The sequence below is a fragment of the Neolamprologus multifasciatus genome, chromosome 20 (assembly GCF_963576455.1).
Source record: "Neolamprologus multifasciatus chromosome 20, fNeoMul1.2, whole genome shotgun sequence".
NCBI lineage: Eukaryota > Metazoa > Chordata > Actinopteri > Cichliformes > Cichlidae > Neolamprologus > Neolamprologus multifasciatus.
The window spans coordinates 11232839-11257337 of NC_140458.1; the positions used below are offsets into that span (position 1 = coordinate 11232839).

General features: G+C 39.9%; 1 protein-coding gene across 2 annotated transcripts in view; it reads left to right on the forward strand.

Annotated features, from left to right (window-relative positions):
- Positions 1-24499, forward strand: part of LOC146494486 (acid-sensing ion channel 1-like) — a 70475-nt gene that overhangs the window by 42227 nt on the left and 3749 nt on the right. The window contains exons 3-9 of one of the 2 annotated variants that reach the window (XM_085145267.1): positions 20654-20804; positions 20976-21103; positions 22134-22284; positions 22415-22471; positions 22786-22939; positions 24047-24138; positions 24223-24302. In XM_085145267.1, the coding sequence (XP_085001393.1) occupies positions 20654-20804; positions 20976-21103; positions 22134-22284; positions 22415-22471; positions 22786-22939; positions 24047-24138; positions 24223-24302 (813 nt within the window). Of the gene's footprint in view, positions 1-20653; positions 20805-20975; positions 21104-22133; positions 22285-22414; positions 22472-22785; positions 22940-24046; positions 24303-24499 lie in introns of both variants that reach the window. The other variant, XM_085145266.1, reaches the window with a different exon arrangement.

A 24499-nucleotide genomic window follows, 5' to 3' on the forward strand; every position in this document is an offset into this window, starting at 1 on the left:
GTTTTTTTTTTGTTTTTTTGTTTTTTTTTATTCATACCCCCACCACCTGCAATGGCGCTGCACCCCCCACTTTGGGAACCTCTGGCTTAAGGTCAGTTTCTTGCACATTAGAGTAGATAGCTGAAGCACCAACCTTCTGATTAGTAAAAGCTAATACAACAAAAACTAGCGAATGATGATCAATATAAGAAGATTAAAGCATTTTTGTAAGTCACATCTATATTTGACCTTCCCGACTTACTTAAAAAACAGACAGTTTTTACAGCAGGTTCTTTATTTGCACTGAAAATCAGCTTCCAGTCCAAAAAGCTTTTACTGCTGCCTCAGGCTCTCCTTAATCAGACTTGGTGCAGGGACAGGTAGAGGGGGTAAAATTAGTTTGGAATTGTGTTATTCTTGTTTCAGTCTACAAACAGGATCTTTTGTTTGATGTGTTGACCTTTGTGTGCTGTCTGTTATCTCGCCTCCCAGCCTGAATCTTCCCTTGTTGTTGCTGAGAGATTGGGCAGGTAGTGTCGGTCTGAATCCTGCATATTTGGGAGTTGGAGTCGCTTACACGCATTATCTGCGAAATGAATTAATCTCTTGGTATTCAGCAACAGCATGAGACAAGCTGAAAGCCTCAGCGGATTTTTCCCAGCAGACTGTGAAATTTGTCAAATGGAGGAGGTTCACTCCAGGAGTAGAGCTGCAGGGCCTTTTCTCCCTCCTCACTGTTTTCCCGCCCTCTAAAGCCATTTTTCCATTAGCACCAACTCAGATTGGCTCGGTGTGACTCGCCTTGGCTCGTTTTCCATTACAATCAAGTACCACCTAATGTGCGTGGGGTCATTATAGCAACACTTCCCAGCATCCCGTGATGTAATAGGTGTATGATATGAACGCCACAACAGTCGTGGACGTCAAGGCGATGATCTGCTCGGTCTGTGACTTTATGTCAGCCGTTGTTTTTTGCAGCCATTTCCCTCGTTGCTGCCCTTCAAAAATGGCGGTTTTGATTTTCGTGAAGGAGACGCACTCATGACTCATGTGACGCCACTGACCAGCCAATCGGTGGCATGCAATCTGTTGTTGTCACATTTTCCGACTGTACTAAAAAAGTACCTGGTAACAGATACCATGACCTGATGGAAAGCCCCAAAAACTGTGGCGGGCTGACCCAAGTAGGTACTAGTGAAAAAGGGCAGCAAAGTGAGCAGCAGGCGATGATATGCCTGCTGCTCAGTCTCTGGCTTTTCTCCAGACTCTGGAATCGCACCATTGTTTCTGATAGAGCTGGACCGATCCGATATTACGTATCGGTATCGGTATCGGTCCGATACTGACCTAAATTACTGGATCGGATATCGGAGAGAAATACAAAATGTAATCCGATCCGAAGTATCACAAAATCACCTCACAAAATGCACTACTTGGCGTAACCCAGCTCGGTGCATCGGAGCAGTATGTGTCATGTGATAGAGCGGCTGTTGTCTGCAAGACCTGGAGGCGGTCTGTTGGAGCATTTGGAGCCTCGCTACATGCTTCCTAACCGCGGCATTTCATCTTGGCGAAAACTATCCCAGAGAAGTAAAGCAATGTGTAAGTTCATCCCTGAATGTTTGCATAGTATTTCCACGTTAAGCTTAACAACTGATATATTGAGCCACAGCTGGACTGGCCATCGGAGTTCCATATTGAGGTGCAAAGGAAGCGATTTGTCTGGTACTTCAGCTGGAATTAAAAAAATAGACACAAAGCTGGAGTTATTCTGTCTTTCCTGCGCAGTTGCATCTACTTCTCTCATTCACTCCCCCTTCCTCTCCTGTTATTACTTCAAACATGAAACTGATCAATGATCAGCTGATCGGCATTCTTGTTTGTTTATTGCCCACTTTGCATAGAAAGAGGAGACCAGCGGATAAACAACAGTAGCACGTTTAAGCGCGATAAGCTGTTGTTAGAATGTATTTAATATTACTTTCTAGTATCAGCTGAGGTTTGCTGGAGCCACGGCTGTAAAAGCTGCTGGTCACAATATCCATTTGGATATGTGGTGAGAGGGAAACATGAAGATGAAACTAGGAGATGTCCTTACTAAATCATCAGAGCTGAGCAGGTGATGGAGAAACAGGTTTACCTTTTAGGTGACATGAATGAGTTGAAGGGAAGTTATGAACTGTTTCTGAGAGACAAATAACACCAGGATCCTTTTCAACTTAGCTGAAGGCTGGCAAAGTTTTGTCAGGGGCCAGGTTGGGCATTAACTGGGAAAGGGGGGCACAAAGAAATATTTTTCTTTGTTATGTCATTTAAAAACTTATCTGAATCTTACAACAAAAGTGGTCTTCTGATTAAATGTATAGAAATCCATTATTGTATATAGTAACTAATAAGTCTAATATACCTAGTAAGCTATAGTACTTTTTCCTTTGGGAAGGTACCATCTGTGCAGTCTGCAATTCTGTTGAAGAAAGATGTTGAATCTATTTAAATATTGTAGAAAAATAAATGATTTCTGTGCATTTGTTTTACACATAGATTAAATTAAAGTTGATTACATCGATTATGGGTGGGCTGTGGTTCCCTAATATTTTTGCTGGGAGTTGGCAACCCTATTAGTTAGGTAGGTAAGTACTCTTAAAATACCAGAATAGGAAGGATGGTGTAGGTTTAAATTTATTAGATTGATCAGTGTTGCTGAACTATAAAATGTTTTGGGTGGAGTGTATTTTTTGCATACAGGTACAACAGAATAGCTCTCTTGTTTTTTAAAACTTGAGTATGAACTTATACAAAATGCAGCAAGATATTTAGAAAAAAAACAGTTTTATTGATTACAAAATACGCTATATCAGATTCATATCGGTATTGGCAGATATCCAAATTTATGATATCGGAATCGGTATCAGACATTAAAAAGTGGTATCGTGCCATATCTAGTTTTTAGTAGCCCTTTTCCTCGTTGCCAGGTTTCAAAAGTGGCGTGGGGACATACTCATGACTTGCCAAACGATGCCACTGACCAGCCAATCAGTGGCATGCAGTCTGTTGACGTCACATTTTCGGATCGACCCGGATTGTTTGGAACCCTGGCAGAGTAAATGTTAGGAAAGAAAAACCCGGAAACGGTGCCAAGCTATGGCGAGCCGACCGAGTAGGTACTAGTGAAAAAGGAACATAAAGCCTCAGCGGATTTCTCTCAACAGACTGTGAAATTTGTCACATGGAGGAGGTTCACTCCAGGGGTACAGCTGCAGGGCCTTTTCTCCCTCCTGACTGTTTTCCCGCCCTCTAAACTGCACCATAACGTGACAGAAGTAATAAATGCATTCATTAATCGTTGTTCGTCCCACCTTCGCTGGGTGGTATTTTGGGAATTGCAAAATCAAAGACGTTTGATAAAAGAGGGGCTTGTTAGCAGCACAGCCGCAGAGAGGTGCTCTTCTCCAGGAGTGCCTCTATCTGTCTTTTGATGTTTTCTTATTAATGAGGGTGATGGTTTCCTCCTTCTCAGCAGATGCGATGCAGTCCCGGTGAACAAATTGGCCTGTGAGCAAAAGATCGAGACTGACTGCAATGACTGCTGTCCACCTTACCTCATAGAGAATATCTCCTGTACAAGCTGTTCCCAATTCACCCCCTCGAGGAGCTCAACGTTTTCATTACAGCCACTCAGATGTTGAATCATGGCTCAATTCCTAAAATAAACTGATGAGTACTTTATTGTGCAACTGAACTATGTTTTACGAGAGGCATCCAGCAGGAATATATATGTCACGCATCACCCGTCTGTATATCTCCATTACGTGTCTATGCATGGATATGCACTGTTGCCCTCTGATATACTGTTACCATATGTCTATACCATCCTCGTCCCACCCAGGAACAAACTGTGTGATTTATTTATATGCTGGGTTTTTTCCTAGGAAGCTGTCTGACTGCATGTTGCACACACAGCATTTCTTAATGTGAAATTTAGTTAAGTTTTCACATCACATGACAGGATCACAAAGGCATCACTGTGCCCCAGCATTGCAGTGGAGTAAGTGATCGTGCTCGTGGAAACCGTGTTAGATTTTGATTTAAAAAAAAAAAAAAAAAAAAAAACTACTGAGACTAGCTTAAGCACGGCATGAAATTTCATTAAACAGGCAAAGACAGTATCGATTTAAGTCGGGGTAAATTATGTGAGGAGCTGGGATGTATGTGCGAAGTGAAACATGCAATCTCAACAGCTTTCCGAGGCCATTACTAAGTTCAAGTCAGGTGTCAGGTTAAATGCACTGTGACAGCCTTTTGGCTTTGTGAAATGAACCCCCCCTCCATCCCACCCCATTCCTGTTGGAAGGTGATTACAGCTCACTATTAGACACGCATGAAAGAGGCTTGCATGCAAATTTAAACATTCAAAAGAAACAGGCAGTCTGACATATAGCCACACACACTGTACCTATCGATAAATGTCCACCCAATATTGGTAGTGGTATATGTCCTATTATAGCTAATCATTCCTAATTCACAGCTAACCTTTTGTCTCGGGCTTAGCAGGCAGACAGACACGCTGTCATTTGACTCTGGAGACTAATTTAAACTCTACAGAAATGACCCGTCATTATTAGGCTCCACTCCAGCTCAATTCACAGAGACCCATGTGGGCTGTGGCACTGTACAGAACATTTAGACTGCTTCAATGTAAGACAAAACATGGGAGATATGGGCATAGAAATAATATGTGAGCACGTAACTAACGTTGTGCCACCAAAGCTAGTAAATAAAAATAGATATAGGGATTAAAAAATAAATAAATAATGATTACATTAATTGTAAGCAATCCACAGGCCGAGTTACGTAGATGATGTACTAAAAAGTCCTAAAAGACTTTGTTTCTCTGACTCTCCTGAGATAATCTTCTGAGACAAGGACGACAACGACAAGTAACGAGTGAGTCATTTCTCATAGACTACCATGTTTTTTCATCATTACAGATGAAATACACACGTTTAAAGCCTGATACAGAAAATTATTTTGTTTTTTTTATAGTTAATTTCAGCCTTTGTGACAATAATTAAAAGTTTTTAATGTGGACTGCACGTTTGCTTTGACTGGCAGGCACTCTGCTAAGGTTCGCCTGAGCTAATTCAAGTCACTGAGCATGGACCTGTTGACCGTGTGCGTCATGTTTGTGCCTTTTTAAATTTAATTATCTGAAAAGCAATACAGCTTGCTGTGCATCTAATTGTGTTGACAAATCGACAAAGGAGTCTGTGTTCTAGTTTTAGTGAGTGGCTTTGCACTAATTAGCAGATATCTACGTCTGTTGACGCAGCCTGCTAACCCAGTTTGCTAACCAAGCAAGTTTCCAAATACAATCACGGGTCAAAGCTTGAAAAGCTGACTTTGACAAACCAGTAGGCAATGTTTCTGTGCCTGTGTCCATATAAATACATTCTGTAATCCAATTTGGACTCTTAAAAGATTCATTGGCATATCTTATCAATTACAAATTCTCAGGTGCACAAATTTGTTACTGATTGTGCATTTAAGAGTTACCAGTATCCACAGAGTCACAGTGACCACAGTTATGGGAAATATAGTATAGTGGGTTGGAATATGCATCAGAAATCCATCAGTGTAAAAGCCTTTAGGTGATGCTTTGGTTAAGAGTTAAAGTGCACCATGAAGCCTGCATCACCCAAACCTGATGTCATTTAGGACCAAATCAAGGAAAACGGTTCCCAACATTGACCCCTCTCTGTGTGTAAGGGAGGCTTTACTGTAGTCTGAGGAGAAGTTCAAAGAAGCTGATGGTAGGTTTCTTTCATCAGGCTATCACAATCCTTTACACAGACCTTCATTCGAGCCACAAAAATTGGTTCATTAAAATTTCTTTTTTTTTCTGTTTGGTCCCCCAGTGTGCTGTCACTCTTTATATTCTAATTACTACACTATATATCCTGCACATCCACCACGTCACGTTCAAATGTCTCATCCGTTATCACCTTGCTTGTTCTCATGTAAGTCGACAGTATCCCTTCTTTTTTGTCGCTCCATGAGTCTTTTATTCATAGTTTCTCTTACATTGTGCTGATATATTAAAGTACATGACGAATGAAGACACATAGACACACTTGACACATGATGATTTAATCCTAGTTAACCCCACTGTGCTGTGTGCAAACTAAACTGCCCTCAGCTGTAGTAAGGCCTCTGCCCCTCTGGCTGTTTATCCCCCGATGTTTACTCAGCTGTGGCGGATGAGAGGGCAGCGCACGCTGGAGTTACAGCGAAGCTTGCTGCTACAGTGATGGCCTCTCCGGCTGCCTGGCAGTTTTTCCCCTCAGCAGAGAGCGAGCGTGGGCTCTGCACATGGCTGACACAGGATTTGTAGGCAGGAGATTTGTAGGCGACAATGATGATTGAGAGAAAAGGCAGGCAGAGGAGGTTTTAACATCCCATATGGATCTGAAGCATCGAGGGAGGGAGAGAAGGGGCACAACAAAGCAGAGATTAATGCTGCATGTCACAGTTTGCGAGCAGTGCAAGTACTTTTAAGCTGCCATATAGCTATTTAATCTAATATAAGTGCATTATAAAAATGAACTGTATAAATACATCCTGTAACTGGCTCATATCGAATGTATCAGCCCTTTTGTACAGCTATTTACGGTCTCACTTTGCTCTCCTTTGCTCACTTGGGGGGAGAATGAGAGAGTTTCTGCTAACTGTGAGAGCTTCAACTGAAAATTTAACAGCTCTGAATGAATGTGAACCGGCAACTCTAAGACATTTATGTCTCCCATCCAAATTCACAAGATCATTTCCATTATTCACCGAGAAGCCGGCACTCTGGAGGAATGTGGAAGCGTCATTTTTCAGTAGTCATTTAAAAAAGCCTTTCAACAGAAATCTCCCTCTGTCTTCATTTCAGTGAAAAGCAGGCATAGGAGGGAGGAATTATATGCAGTCTTCCCCGGGGTGTTATTTCCTCTCAGTGTGTTGTGCATTTCCAAGTCCATCCACCATAGAGACCAGCGATCGCATTAAAACAACAATTAGTTTTCCTCAGAGGAAAAACTGCAGCCTGTAGGCTCTTCTGTCGCCTCTTGATCAGCTATTATGTTGTTTTGTTGTGATTCTCCTTTGTTTTTTCACAAGAAGGGTCTCTCTTTAATTCTCCACTGATTTGGATCCCACTGTGCCACATCTATCTAAATGACATTGACAGACTGGTGCCACCCTCTGATATTACTTTATTGTTTTCCGCCTGTCTGTTATTTTCTTTTGTTTCTTCATTTTTGATTAATAATTTCATTAATAAAATGACGAAAAATAAGCAATGTGAGCCTGAGAAATACAAAATTTTTGTTTAGGCCTGAATCTTTTGATATTGTGTCTCCTGGTCAGTTGGGGACCTTTCAACGTCATATCTAACCTGAAAAAAAAACTGCCTGAAAAATGTAGTTTACTGACTAGTCTACATAAACTGCAAATAAAACTGCTCTATTTTGCCCCAAAATCCTTTTAAATAAACTTTTTGGGTTTTCTGTCTTTAGCCTCTGACGATAATGGTGTGTACTCTAAACTGTCATCAATGATTTCATGCAAACCTGGTGGAATTTTCATTACTTTTATTAGTTACAAATCAGCTACAAGTATTTGTTTACATTGTTGCCAAACAATACTTCAAAGAACAGATGCAGTTTGACATCTTCAAGTTAGAAATTTATAGAAAATACACTAAGATGGATAAATAAACTCTGGTTTATCATGTTAATCTAGAAGTTTTAAAGTTTTAGGAAACACAATCTTGCATGTTACATATTAACATTTTGTCCAGTGTTCTTACATATAAACAAATGTATACATGCGTGTTAGTTATATTAAAAACAGAAAATGATTGAGTCATTTTTTTCTGCACCAACTTTTCTGCACCATATTGCAAAAACTAGGTTGCAGCTTACCACGAAGTCGTCACTTGACTCTGCACCTTTACCTGCTGAGCTCTGAACTTTACTCTATTGCCAATGCTGCAGACAGTGGTGAGAGTACTGTAAACAACGGAGCCATTCTGCTGGGCAAACTATGTGAAGACACCTGTTTCAGTTACCCCTAGTTGCATCTGCAAATATGCAGGTGCATATTGAATACAACACATCTGTTAATCTTTGAGGTGTTTTAGTCTGTTTGCCACAGGTGTATAAAATCTACCATCGAGCCACGCAGTCCGCCTTTACAAGCCCTTTACGAGTTGTTCTAAAGAGGAGACCTACAGTCTAAAACCTACATATTAACTTTACACAGAAAATACAGAAATACTTACTTTTTAGAAGCTGGAAGAAAATCTGTAAAGGTTCTATATTGTAGGTTAAACCTTTGGAAGGTTAAACCTATACTGTATTTATTGATTTATTTATTGGCCAGACAACTTAGTCATTTTAAGTACTGACACTGTATTGATTTTTAACTACTTTATTAGGTTTTTACATTCACCTTACCTTACTAAAAAACTTGAGCGTGTTCGAATCTCGATGACCTCGTAGTCAGAAGTCAAATTTTTCTGAAAATCTTGTGAACTTCAGAACTTGAGAACAAGGTGATGCTGGAATTTGAAATTGTGACCATTGGTGTGTCTCTCTAGGTTCAGAATCCTTGTTCTGAAACATGTAAAGGAGTTAAAACTTAATGATCAGAAAGAACTGCAAAATTCTGTTCATCACTTATCATTTTTAATTTATTGTTTTTTTTATATTGAAATTTGTCAAAAGGGACCCAAGGGATTAATCAAACAAGGGATTAAGTAAATAAGCAACAAAAAGAGAATCCTTTCTTAAATCCTTATAAATTGGACCCTGTGAATGTGCAGCTTAGTTTTTTTTAGTGATTATAAAAAATGATTAATTGCTTAATGAATCATTTGCATCACTGGTATTGATCTATCTATATAAGTACACTTGGCTGCTTTCACTACTGTAGTACTGGAGTATTTTAGGTGTTGTTGTGCTCTGGTATAAATAGCTTTAAATAATTCTTCCACCACTGGACAGTATCATGGTGCGCCCATGCGGGTCCTTTTCCTCTTCGCACCTGATGGGTGTTGCCGTTTTGTTTTGTAATATCTGCCAGCTTTAGCCTAAATCCCATCTAAAACCTAAGGTCAGGTTTTAGATGGTTTTAGATAGGCGTATAGAGCTTAAGTTAATACACAATTCCATTTTTCTTCATATGGCATGCTCCCAGAAACCCAGCTGACTCCTGAGGTGCCACTTACCCAGCGCTAGGATGTTATCGTCTCTGAAGGTGATAGGTACTGAGAGCTGAGTAGTGTCTGGGAATAGGATGAGAGAGGAGGACGACTGTCTCTACTGGCCTGTGAAATATTCATCAAATGAAGCAATGGTGGGTGGGGAAGTGCGGCAGGAGATGGAGTGAAGTCCACAGGGGAAAGAACATCATAGTTCAAGAGACACAAGGGAACCATGGAAGAGCTCTGCAGTCCAGGGAGGAATGAAATAAAGGAGGGAAAGAAATATTTTTATCGTGTGGGAGCTAGTGGATAAATTTCCAAATATGATCGATAAAAACTCCCCTCACAGCAGTGGGGGAGGTTTAATAGTATTTCATGTAGCTGGTGAGGAAGGCGAGAGACAGATGATGGTTTCCTACATGCATTAAATTCTGACATTTAAACTGGTAAACACTCATTTTTACAAGCACTGAAAAACTTTTGTTAACAGCTGTCAGGAGGACTTTTGTCTAAAACAACATACACAGTGTTCATCATACACAGCTTTTCTCTTAGCCGGTACCATCTCAAGGTGTCTGCCAATCGATGCACTGGATATGACATTTTTATTCTTTTTTTTTTTTCTTTTTTTTTTTTTGTCAATAATGCAATGTTGATAGAGTGTTAGTCTCCTGATAGTTCAGCCATGTAGTGAGTTTTATTGTTCTTGTCACCAAATGCCTTGAAAAGACCAAAATTAAACCTTTTAGGTACAGCCAGTAATTCTTGAAAAGAATCCCCAACAAACTTTTTTTCTGAATTTTCTGGACACATGCTAAAATGAATGATGAATTCTAATGGATTTTTTTTTCAATTGGATACTTTTTTAATTATTTCCTAGCATTACCCAAACATTACTAATCTAAATTAATTTATTTACCTTATAAAGCTATGTTATTTCGCTACATATTTTAAATTGTATTAGGTTTTGTTCTAATTCTAATCTAATCTAATAATCTAATCTAATTCTTAACTTTCAGAATAAATAACATATATTTTATTATTTCTTATCTTAAACGTTAGATATAAACCTAACCTTGGGTGGAAGAGGTCCACTATTCAGAATAAATGCTAATATTAATGTGAGGGGGAAAAATCTAGGAGACGGTGTAGCTTCTCTTGTTTAATGGTTTACTATCACATTTCACTCAGTAGCTAACAAAACTAAAATCGTGTATGCTTGGCAAGCATCAAATCACGTCTGTGTAATCCCAGTTTTGTAACACTCAATATACCACGTTCTCAGCAAGTAAACGGCTCTGTATTCATTTCCAGATGTCCTATAAAAATAACCTTAATATTTCAATGTTAACTAAAACTAATAAAAATTAAAGTTGAAAAAAAAATAACCTTAATAATTAATACTACTAACACTAATGTTCGCTGACGATAGCGCCATTTTTGCTGAAGACGACACTGAGGCGACTCACATCCTCTATGACATCGCCCGGCACTCCAAACCGTACGGCCTCAAGATTAACGCAGAGAAGACCAAAGTCCTGACCACCGACGGCTCACCAGCGATCGTCCACCTCAACGGTGTGCAGATCAAACAAGTCCAACAATTTAAATATCTGGGGTCCCTCGTTGAGGAGAAGAAAGTGGCATCATCAGCGGAGATACGCTCCAGAATTGGGCAGGCGGCGGCAGCGTTCGCTTCCCTGCGCTGGTGCATTTGGAAGAAGAACAACATCTCATTGGCGACAAAGATCCGCCTTTACCGAACCCTGATCCTGCCCATTCTACTTTATAGCACGGAGACGTGGACAATGCTCAAACATGGCCTGAGCAAGCTCGAAGTTTTCCAAATGCGTTGCCTTAGATGCATTCTCTGCGTTTCCCTTCGCGACCGTCATTCGAATGACACCATCCTCACCAGCTGCGGCAGCCAACCAACGATCGGCGACCTAATCCAGCGCGGCCGACTCCCCATGGCCTACTCTGGTTGACCCGCCCCACCGATTGGAGGGTGCATCGAAATGCACCAAAAAAGACATGGATTAAACAAATCCAGGATGATTTGAAGGCCCTTCGACTTGACCTCGAGCAGGCAAGAACCATTGCCTTAGATCGAAAAGCGTGGAAGATAATCGTTGGTCAAGCAAGAGAACCTGCGGCACCTACAGCAGCGTACTGGTTGCGCGGCCAACCACCGCCGCTGGTTGCCTGCTAAAGGACAAGAAGAAGAAGACTACTAACACTAACTTAGTTAACTGAGTTTTGAAACCTGCTGATGATGAATAGTGGTAATAAAAATCCAGAGAGGCCGTCAGTGATCACCGACTATTTTTAGGAGCTTCTTCAGATCAAATAGAACAAGACACCAAGCATTAAAACACATTATAAAGACAACAGCCTTAATGAACGCAGTGTAGTTTGGACCCGGAAGCACGGTTCATACGTCATCACAACCGGATAGAAGCTATCGGCCTATCGGGGAATAGACTTTTTTTTCCCAAGGACGCTGTGTTTTGTCTCTAGGTCTGAGGCTTATTATCAAGCTTTGTGCTGGTATTTAAATAATTGTTTAGCCTTTTTTACTTAGAGCGTATTTTGTATTGTTGTAAAATTAGGTTGTTAAGGTAAATTTGGAGTGGTGGTATTTAATAACTGGTTAAAGCATGCCACATTGGTGAAAAATGTGGCGATTAACCATCCTTCTGATAAAGAGTGTGCTGGAAATCCATTTGAATATCTTTTTTTTCTGTGCCGGAAGGATCAGATGGTCATGATTGGATCATGAACAGAACGGGATGATTCACCCTATTCACCCACCTCATAAAAAAATAAAAGATATGAACCAAATGGGGGATTATGAGAATCTTTGTACACCTAATTGTGGCCTATTTTTAAAGAATAAATGGAAACAAAAGGGACTTGAATCAGAAAGTATGAGAACAGATTGATCCTCAGACAAGCCAGCTCTCATATGAGGATTTATTGAACTGCTTGATGTTTCAATCTCAGGATTTTTCTTTAAACTACTGAAAAACACAGATTTGCCATCTTAAATAACCACAGCAGTGACAGACGTCTGGTGTGGGTCTTGATTTGTAGACTGTGAATAAGTCGTAGAGTCATGTTGGCCTTGTCAGCAGCTCCGTGACTCACACCTGTATTTTGCTCACAATGACAATACTCATGCTGATACTTGATGTTTGAGGTTAAATATTAGCACTATACTAATTCTTTTATATATATATACTATTTCTGATGCAGAGGCTGACACAATCTACTAGTTGTTTTCAGTTTTCAGTCTCCACCAAAGAGATGGAGAAACTGTCGTACAGCCTTCACATTACTGCTGCTGAAAGTACAAATCAAAATGTGGTGAGGATAAGTGTGTTTCTTGTAGTGTTTTTTTTTTCTGACCACACTGAGACTACAGGTACAAAGATGGAAGATCCACAAAGTGGGTATCTCAGTAGCGCAGGATAGTCTTTGGTCTTTTCTCCCTAATTAAGAAAAAAACTTTTCTCTATGAAGCCTTTAGTTATCTGTACTCCCCCGAGGAGCCCTGTGGTTCTTCTCTACCTTTTCTTGTTTGCCTCTCATCTTTACTTCTTTATTTTGACAACCAGTGACTCAGGGTCTGATTCTATATTCTGGGCATCATTATTACACACACAAACACCCAAGCTCCACCGTGCCTCTGGCTTTCAATCCCCTGCCTATATTTTATTTTGTCTTTGGAGTAGCTTTCTTTTCAACCCAAGACTGGTTATTAGTGTGGTGAGTCAGCTATTCATTCAAAACAGAGCAGAGGAGTGTTTGGTTTGGCTCTGATGCTTTTATTCTCGAATTAATTTAACCTGTGTGCAGCTAGCAGGCGCGCTCAGACTTTAAGATCACGCACATCTTTGAGAGTGTAAAGCGTAATAAATCACCTGTGCAGGACACAAAAGCCAGCACTCTTTATTGGTACATAACATCACTATTTTCCTTTGATTTTTAACACACGCTGTATTCTCATTGAATAATCACGCTCCTGGGCTTTTGGGTTTTGTTTAAAGATCAAAGAAAAACTCAAATAATAGTGGATGGATCACTATTAAATGTAAAAGTAATAAATGTGGTGCAATGTCAGAGTTTTACCAGCTTAAACCTCCCTCAAAGAACCAAAGGAAGAACACCTGCATTGTAGCAAGAACAATATACATATTTTTAATCAATTTTGTTGATTGAATTTGTAGTTGCTCAAACACAGAAGCTGTACGTGTTCTTTCAAATGGTCATAAAACTGAAAAATGCCAAGATTTTTGCCAGATAACACAGAGTCGATGCTTCAAGATCTTCACAGATGGTGCGTGCCTTACATGTAGTCACCTATCCAAAGGTTGATTTTGATTCCAAACTTCACCTCATTCATCCAAAATATAAATTAGGAGAAAAAGTTTAAAAAAAATTTACACCCAGTTCAGTGTCATGAAGGATAAAATTTTAATAGGAACTAACACCAAAGAATTCCTTAACACATGTAGTTTGAGATGCACAAACTGACCAGCCAGAGACCAGAATCAGCTGTTTTGCAGCGTTCTCGGCCCTCACCCATAACCTGTCGGTTAGCTGTATGCCTGATTATGAGCCACTCTATTTCATGCATGCACAATATGCGCAGAGCAGTGCAGGCAAATACTTTCACACAAACTTATAGCCCACATGCTCATTAGTGTGAAAGGGCCTCACAATGAGGAAAGATACATGATACCATGTATCTTTTAGATACCATGAAAATGTTTGTAATGACAAACCTAATCAGGCTCTTAAATCACCTTCATCTAACTGAACATGGACATTTAAAAGAAAGTAACAAAGTGTCTAAAGATATCCACCTGAGCCAACTGCACGCCAGCAGCCTCAGTATGAGCAACAGATAAAAGCAGTTCAAAGGAAAAGAAACTTAGATTCTATATATTTTAACTTTTTTGCAATGAACAACAAAACGCAGAGGAACATGTTTACATTTGTATTGGCGATTGACTTTTCAAGCCAAAATACAGTTTCATATTCACTGGCCACTTTTTGACTGTGCTTTGAATATTGTACCACACCTCTGCAGAGAGACTTTTTCATAGCCGTAGAAAGGAAGTAAGTAATGTTTATTTATAGAGTGCCTTTCACAGACAAGTGGTCACAAAGTGCTTTACATAAATGATAGTAAAAATATATAAAAACACGGTAAGAAACAGAATAAATTAAAATAATTAAAAGTATCACAATAAAAGGAAATTGAAATAAACATAATTGTAATGGGAGACTGTTCCAAAGCTTTGGCACCACCGACTGAAAAGCTCCGTCTCCCCTAGTCTTCAATTGTATACGCGGAACAACCAGCAGATTCTGAGCCTGTGATCGAAGACTACAAGCAGCAGTGTGCTTTATACAGTACCAATGACACTGAACCAGTCCAGCAACCATGGCAGGTTATACAGTCCACCCCCGGTATTCAGAGAGTTCGTGGGGGTTAGGGACCACAACTGCCCGTGAATAGCTGAAATCTGCAAATACTTTAGACCCTCACGAAAATAAAATGAAAATAATTAGCGAATATTTTAGAAATGCTCTACCCCCGCCCCCAAAAAAACGAATAGGAGTATTTTCCGCAAATAATTTGGAGTTACGGGGGGGTTGACTGTAGTTCTCCCATTTTCTAGTTGTTTAGATGCATTCATAGCACCAGTCATTGTAGTGGCAGAGTACTGCATTACATCACCAGGTATCAGTAAAAATATATATTTAATAAAAAAAAAAACTGCATAAACTGTAAATAATTTGATTTCATGGTCATTCCTGACATGTATGTACAAGCTTTATGGGTGTAAACCAGATAATTGTAATATTAACCTAAGATGCACTTTATGTAAATATTATGCTAACATCAACGTTTTAGCATTGTAACATATGAGTATGTTAGCATTTAGCTTAAAGCAGAACTCTGACTACAGTAGGCTGCCAGAGGCTGTATGACTGCAGACTCTTGTTTTCTTATTAATAAGTTCATCCATGTATGAAGGAAAGCAGCATGGTGTGAAACTTCCCACTTTTTCCAGGTCACCTGAAGTCCTCATCAGATTACAATCCTGAGTTATGTTGTAAATGCACAATAGGCAGCAATAACCGTGAATGATTTCCCTTTTTTAATTTTTAATTTTTATTTTTGTCAGCCCTGGTCACTGTGGACTACTGTCTGCTCACCATTCCATTTAAATAGCTTTTTTCCCCCAGTGGTGGCTATAACAGCATAATAACAGTGAAAGTGTTTGCACTTTACAGAGACGGCTTTAAAGTCTTTGAAAACATCCCCATAAAACAACAGAGCACTAATGGATTGAACTTAGCCTGCCGAGACGTCTTTTAGCTGCTTGCACACTGCAAGACTGTATTAAGACCTCTCTAAATGGATGGCAAAGTGCAGGGATTTGCGATTTAGAGATTCCTTCAACTTTTGATAGCTATAGAAACAGATATTCATGATTATGTGCATAATGATTAATTACTGCAGAGCTCTGTTGAGTGCTTTTCAATACATGGGAAATTGTGTGTGAGTGACAGTTTTATTGATCAGAGCTGTGAAGATAGTGTGTGTGTGTAAACTGCAGTTGGTAAGTAATGCATTCAATTCTGTGGAAAAAAGGGCATTGATTTGTTGTTTGAAGTACCTCTAAGTAGTGACAAAAGGGTGTGACAGTCATGTATGTGTCATAATTAAAGTCCTTCTCTGTTGTAACACTCATTATTCCTCATGCAGCGTATAATTTGTGCTGCAGAAAACCTTTTACACATGTGCACGATCATTTATTTATTCATCATAACAGTGTGCCGTGCAGACTTTGTGCATTATACATGGTTCATGTTTTTATTCCTACCACCTCTGTCACAACTATTCAACCAGAAGCAAAGAACACCAGTTACCTGACATCAACTCAGATCTGCGTATTGATCGAGCCGCCTATGAACAATCGTGCACCTGTCATACACACGGGTTTAACATTTTTGTCATGATTGATTTTATTTATGAAATTCAGTCACCTTATGATCTGACAGAGCCTTTCCACTCTTACACATGTTTGACAATCTGTCAGGGTCCACAGTGTGTACCTGTGATCAATAGTGTGCAGCAAAGAGCAATTACAGAAGGCTGGGAGTAAATGGGGAAAAGAGAGGCTGGGTAGTGCTATGTTTACTGGATGATTTCTACCTGCGGTGACACCAGGGCTCAAGGGATGGTGTTGGTCTGTCAGTTGGTTCACTGAAATACTTCAACATTTATCAGAAGTATTGCCATGAAACTTTTAAAATCCCCACAGGATTCCTGCTGATTTTGATGTTCTCTCGGTTTTTCATGCAGCATTATTAAATTAACTTTTGTGATGGGTCAAATATCCCAACAAATGTTGGAGGGATTCCCTTTATGATGAAAGGTTTGAGATTGCCAGCTTGTGCTACAGTGCAGTTTGGTTTATAACTAAATAGCTGTATTTTGTGTAAAACTGAGAGTGAACATGGTAATTATTATACATAAATATATAATATGTTAGCGAGTGGTGGGGTGAGTGAGGTGGAAGACGTGATTTACTTTGACAGTTTGAAGTAACATTTTACCTCCAAATCAGATATGTACTGTTGTATGCATATTTCGTATTGTTTTTAAAAACAGTATATTTGATTGTGGAGTGAATGGTCTCTTTTAATACAGCTGTATGACCATTAATGTCACCACAGTAATTTTACATCAGTATAATTCTGCATGATTTAAAATCCAAAATAATCCTTACTTATCTTTTGGTGGGCCTTCGTCTAGCTCCTCAGTTTAGTGTTAAACGAGGTGTTTTAGCTCACTTCTCTTGCCTTTAAAAGTTACTTTTGTAGTTACCCTGTGAAGATTTTAACAAAAACCACTAGGAGGCAGCATTTTACCAGTTCCTGTGTGTAATAGTTTTCAGATGTGTGCTGCTGTTCTTTCTGAAACTTTGACTTAAGGATGGTAAAAGAAAAAATAATATTTTTAGTGGCATAAGCAAACTTCCATAATGTGGCCTATTTTAAATAAGAACATGTTCTTAATTTCTTACCTGGTTAACGTTCTGCATCATCTTGTGGTTAAAAAAAATGGTATTACACAAAAGTGCAGCTCATCTCTAATTTACCTTCACTTGTTATCTTGTCAACACGATACATAAATGTTCAGGACATGAAGTCATAGGTGTTGTTTCTTTAAATGTTATCGATATGTTTAGTTAGTTTAGAAGGATTTAAACTATTTTTAAACACAGGGGTCTACAGCGAGGACCTTTAGGCAAACTCTCTAATCATTGGCTGCGCCGCAGAAAGGGAAGAATTGAACAGCAGGTGCTGTGCTTACAGTCAGAGCTGTTTGCTTGAGATTTTGCCTTTCCTTCGGCATCATACAAAGCAGAGAATAGAACAATCTGACTGAATTTGAGTGTTTAGAGCATTATGAAGCCCAAACTTTAGGTTGACAAGGATTATATGCCCTTAAAGATGAGCATTGTAACTGTTAATATGTGGCATAAAAGTCAACCCAACACCTCGGTAAATCTACACTAAGAGACAGCTTCCACAACTAAGACTGACATATTTATAAGTAACTTCAAAGACGTTGAAATATACACCAGAATTTAAAACTTTTGTTTTTCTTTAAACAACCAACCCACTGGCCAGCTGTTGCTTGTTTTGAAGGTAAATATGAAAATGTAGGTGCCCATTTTTAGACAGCCCCATGTGGAAGCCATTCATACTGTGGCACCTGGGTGTTCACAACTCACCTCCGCACATCTGGCCCGTCGTGGTGTGAGGTGAGCGTCGATGTTGGTGTCAGTCTCTACAAGTGCGTCTTTACCCTCATCAGTTTTTATTTAAGCCTGCGGCATATGACGGAAAAATTCTAAAGGTGTGGACATACGTTATTCTGTTGCTTTTATTTGCTTTTTTTGTGCAGAATCTTTTTTTTTGTTTTCTTCTCCCACTCAGGTTGATGTCTGCTTCTGCAACCAGCAGCAGTCTCTCGCTGACTTGACGTGATAGATGGCCTAAATGTTTAAACTGCCCTCGGCAAGATCCCAACTCTTTCTCTACAATTACTTGCTTGGTTTGTTCTTTCTAACCATAGATATGTCATTCTGTGCTATAATGCTGAACAATAGCCAGCTTCAAGCGTTAGCAGCTAAATCCCCCCCCCCCCTCTTCTCTGTCTCTTTCACTTTGCATCCCTGCCCTCCTTCGCTCCTCCATTGCTCCTTGCTCTCCTGCTCTCCTGCTCTCTGCCTGCATGGGTTATGTGACTCACACAACACTAAAAACTAATACAACATTAACTCCGCGCCGGAGAAAGCTCAATATTGTTACGCTTCTGTCTGTTCACCGTCGCACGCTCGAGGCTGTTTGTCAAATGGCCTTTTGCTGATGTCTCACAGAGGTTCAGTCTAACGTCTGTGTCTCGGCTTTCCTTTAAAATTAAGGCGGTATTCTTCCTTGTCAGGATGCTTGGTCTCCATGGTAACATCAGGTCCATTATAAGTGCCATAAAGAGCATGTGAGGGAATGTTAAATCGCCAGTCTGCCAGTCTCCATCACCTCACTGGGTTGATTGTGTAACTCACACTCCCACGGGAAAACCTCCTTTCTCCCTCGTTCTCTTCCACTCTCCTTCTTTCTCCTCTTTTTGTCACACATTTGCCTCTCTCCTTTCCTCTCATACTATTTCAGTCATACAGTCAGCACACACACACACACACACACACACACACACACACACACACACACACACACACACACACACACACACACACACACACACACACCATTTACCGAGTCAAACACTGACCCCCAGTGGAAAAACACTCTCAAATCCTCTGACACAAGTTTTACTGTCCAAGGCACACCGGCAAGAAAGACGAGGCTGTACATCTCAATTCATATCTGCATAAATCATAAGGTCTTCTTTGGATTGCATTGTCAAATAAAGGCAATGGATCAGGCACAACACCAGCAATTTTATTTCCAAGAATGTCGCCACTTCATTAGCATTTACCTTGCCTCCATCACCTTATCAGACACTTTTCACACAATCCCACGGTCTCTCCCAAGCACCAAATGTCTGCAAAACACTGTTTGCAGACTGACTGCTGGTTTTCTGCTGTTGATTAGAGGTCTAAATGGTAGAGTTTAAAAGATCACATAAACACTTCTAATTCACACCAAGCTGTATATTAAGCCATTTATGGCACACTGTCCACTTTATTGGGCACACCTATTCATCTCCTCCTTAGACTGCTCCTTCTCAATCAGCCAATCCTTTGGCAGCATATCTATGTAAACATGGTCAAGGTGCCCAAAGTAAATGGGGAAGAAAAGTGATTTAAGGGACTTTGAGTGTGGCCCGGTGGTCAGTGCCAGATGGAGTCATCTGAGAATTTCAGAAACTGCTGATCTACTGGGATTTTCCAGCGTAGCCATCCCTAGAGTTTACAGAAGCTAATCCAAAACAGAAAATATACAGTGAGCAGCAGGCATAAATGCCTTCCTGATGTCAGAGGTCAGAGTAGAATGGCCTGACTGTTTGCGCTCGTCACAAACAAAGTATGCACATCTTTGAATGTGTGACATGTTAAACCTTGAAGCAAATGGGCTGCAGCAGCAGGAGACCACACTGGGTGCCAAAGTGAACCTATTTGTGCAAATCTCTAGACAGTCAAAGCTTTTCATCCAATATTTAAGTGTAGCATGTTCACGGAGGGCCTTCTTGCTGTGACACGAGAAGTTTTGGGATTCAAATCTGCTAGCCTACACTGCCTGCACTGTTTAGACTGCTGGGTAGGTTGTAGTCTCTGGTTCAGAGCCAGGACTGTTTTTGAAGTTTCTCCTCTAAAGAGATTCTTGGTTTCCAGGTGCCTGTTCAGTTTGCTCTGCAGCATCTTAGAATTGGCCAACATTTCCCTAGAGATACCACACATGACCTGAAGACGAGGTAGCTTTTTTGATGCTGTGTACAGATTCTTGTCTTTTCTTTTGTTGGTGAGCCATCTGCGCTGGTGGTTTGTACCACACAAGAAGGTGATCCGCTTTTAACCCTTGTTATCCTCTGAGCGCTCAGTGGAAGTCTTATATGTTCCAGGCTCTCTTTTTTTCCAGCATCCCACAACTGTGCAGACAGATCGGGTTTCCATTTAATACCCTTTTTTGTTTTGTTTTGTTGTTGTTGTTGTTGTTTTTTAAGGAAAATGAGTGCAGTGGAGTACCCCATAATTCTCCATTCAGTTGTATATTCCAGTAATATTGTGTAGTTGTGACAAAATTGACCTGAATCCTTCTCTCAGAAACATTTCTCTAACTGCTTAAAAAATTATATATCTTTCCTGTGTCACTCAGGTCTTCACTCGCTATGGGAAGTGTTACACCTTTAACGCTGGCGGTGATGGGCGCACTCCCCTCATCACCACCAAGGGAGGTATGGGTAACGGCCTCGAGCTCATGCTGGACATTCAGCAGGATGAATACCTGCCAGTCTGGGGAGAAACAGGTGAAAAGAAGCCCATTCACGTGGCGGGTTATAGCTGTCTGTCGCACTGGTGCGATTGATGTGTTGGTGTTTGTTGGCGTCGATACCTCAGAGCCTGAAACTCTTCTGCGTGTTTGGATCCTTAGTGAAACTCATTTTTACAGTGATCCCAAACGTTTTGTTTTCCTGCAGATGAGACTTCGTTTGAAGCGGGGGTCAAAGTTCAGATCCACAGTCAGGACGAGCCGTCCTTCATTGACCAGCTCGGATTCGGAGTGGCACCCGGGTTCCAGACATTTGTTTCCTGCCAGGAACAGAGGGTACAAACTGTTGCTTATTAATTCTTATCGATTATTACGTTATCATACTCTGCAAAGGAAGACTTCAGAAATCTGAACAATTAATAATTCACTATAACAAAGCAAAGCAAGGTTCCATATGAGGAACAGACATGAAATAATCTGGTTTCAAATGATTGAAACAGTTTGGTTACCAACTGATTTCTTGCCATTTGATTGATTCATTGATTCACTAATCAGCTTTCAATCAGACACATTTTGTCCTATAATTAAAAATAAAAGTACACACAAACCAAGAATGCGTCTTTGGATCCTTTTCAGTGTTTTGTTTGGATAAAATCACTTTTACACAATGTCAGTCATACTTTTAGTGGTTTTAACTAACTTTATTTTGACCTTTCTGTTTTGTTTTGTTTCTGTTGAACGTATATAAATGCCTGCACTATCTCACAGTATAAGGCACTTACTGGGCTTCTGTGGCACTTTTTATTTGACTGCGTTGTTTATTGTAAGCTGTGCTATTTTTACTCTTTATCATGTTGCTGTAGGACAAAGATTTCCCTTGTGAGACCTATTTATAAATCTTAAATCAAACACTTGAAGAACCAGAAATACTCTGGTTTACCTTGAGCTTTAGTTTCAACACTGATATAAATATGAAATTGAAAATAATAGCCACAGTTGGTAAAAAAAAAAAAAATTCTGTGAATTATGGCAGATGTTTACAGTTTTCACTTTCCCTTTTCTTCGACTGAACAAAGTTAAACTGGAGCCTCTTTAGAATCTCTTTTTTTAAACTAAATGAGTGTTTTACTTTATTATTCCTAATAAAAAAAATCACATCCATAGCTCTGAATAATAGATTAGAATTATCCGCGGGTCACATCAGACATTTTAAATCTCTCTCCCATTTATGCAGTTGTAGAATTTAAAAAAATGGATTCGGTTGTTTAGTTCTTGCTTTTCCCTGCAAGGAGAAGCCTGCTTTTTATTTCATTTGGTATTTATTTCTTATTTAAAACACTATTAAGTCGTTATGTGGTCATTGCAGCTGATATATCTCCCCCCACCCTGGGGAGACTGCAAGGTGACGCCAATGGAGTCGGACTTCTTTGAGAGTTACAGCATCACAGCCTGTCGCATTGACTGCGAAACGCGCTACCTGGTGGACAACTGCAACTGTCGCATGGTGCACATGCCTGGTTGGTATCCGGTCTTTCTCTGTGTTGTATCAGACTTACGCCGATCTGAGAAATTACTGAAGGCACTTCAAAGAAGGAAATCAAAGAAAAAATTCATTAACGTGAGTGTGTGTTGCTGCTGCTGCTGCAGGCGATGCCCCCTACTGCACCCCCGAGCTGTACAAAGAATGTGCTGACCCAGCTCTGGGTAAGAAAGAGGCTTCATACTCCTCTAAATCTTTAAAGAACAGCAACACACGCACAAACAGAGCCATGTTTGCGTCGCTTCACAGGACATCACATTTATTTCCTGCACATTTAACCAAAACCTGATATTACCTTAATATGTCTTTATGATATTAGTTCCCCACAAAAAAGGAGAATGCACAGATTTATACCCCAAAAACATCAGAAAGACACACACGTGCACACACAGATGCAGGCAAATCAGCTCGTGACATCTTGAAGTCGCAGTCGCACTGATTCAAAGGTCAAGCTGAGCTCTGGTTTTCCTCTCTCCAGATTTCCTGGTGGAAAGAGACAATGATTTCTGTGTGTGTGAGACGCCGTGCAACATGACCAGATACAGCAAAGAGCTGTCTTTTGTCAAGATCCCCAGCAAGGCCTCTGCTAAATATCTTGCAAAAAAATACAACAAATCTGAGCAGTACATTAAGTAAGTATGTTTGGGTTTTCTCACATTATTGTGTGCACAAAGCAAAGCCTGTGATGAATGATCATTTTATTACAGGATTATTGTACTTCATTGACTTTCACTAACAAAATACAAAAAAATGTCATTTTTAAAAGCCCAATATGTTCTTTCAAGATATTTATTTTGTTTAATCATGTCCAGAAGCTAACCTTTTTAGTTTTCCTAAAAAGGAAGAAAACCCCAACCTGAGAGGCCATCATCAATAGAAACATGTGCTGACTGACAACTTTCTAAATGGTTTTAAGGGGTGAAATAAAATCTAATACCAAACTGTGTCTCTGGGTTTGATTTCTGCTTTGATTCAGTTTTCATCAACTTATACCATCTTTTGTGCATTTTGATATTTTCTGATCATATTTCTGTACAGACAGACAGTAAGTAGGTGGGGCTTCTGCCTTCACAGCGAGAGCTATGTGCCCAAGATTACCCCATTATCACACTGAAATCTAGCTAGGAGTAGATTAAAACTGTATTAAACCCAGTGTTGAGTCAACAGGAGCGACCAGGATGGAGAGGATCAGGAATCAGTTTGGAGACAAAGTTACCCTGGAGTAACTTTGGAGGTGGCTGAGTTGAAGATGCCAAGATTTTCAGAAAGAGAGACCAGGAGAAGATTAGAAATGAGTATATCAGGCTGAACAGTTTGGAGATAAATTTAGAGAGACAAAGTTGAGATGCTTCAGACATGTGCAGAGGAGGGATAGTGGACATACTGGACAGAGGAAGTTAAAGATAGAGCTGTCAGACAGGAGAAAAACAGGAAGAGCGCAGAGGAGATATAGCGAAGGAGGACATTCAGAGGGTTGGTGTGTTGGAGGATGTTGGGATAGAGTGAGATGTGGCCTCCAAAGGCAGAAGCTGAAGGAAGAAGAAAAAGGTTGTCTCAAAAGCTGTGTTGTGATAACTTGGATGACATTGTCAGGATCATATTTCAAACGTCGAACCAGTCCTTTCAGAGCCACTGACAAAGAAAACATTCAAATCTCATCTCTCAAGTGCTCTTAATTATTATTGAGCAGCTTCAAAATGAGGGATTTGTGTCTTCATTTGTTTATGTTGTCTCCACAGGGAAAATATCCTGGTTTTAGATATCTTCTTTGAAGCTCTCAATTATGAAACTATTGAACAGAAGAAAGCATATGAAGTGGCTGGACTTTTAGGTATAGCTTCATTTCTATTATATAACATAGACTGCTTACATTTTTTGTCTTCATGCATTTGTTATGAATATGCTTTCATTTCAGGTGATATTGGTGGTCAGATGGGACTTTTTATTGGTGCAAGCATACTGACTATTCTGGAGATATTTGACTACCTTTATGAGGTAAGACATAGGCATTTAAGAGGCCATATAGTCTGTCATTTTTAATATGCAAAGCTTTGGACTTGATGTATTTAAACCTGACCATCATTAGATCAGTAGGAGTGATCAGAGGAGACCGTATTTCACAACACAGTTTTGTTTTATTTCTGGCTTTGAAGCAGTGTTTACACCTCATATTTAGAAAATTTAAATAATTA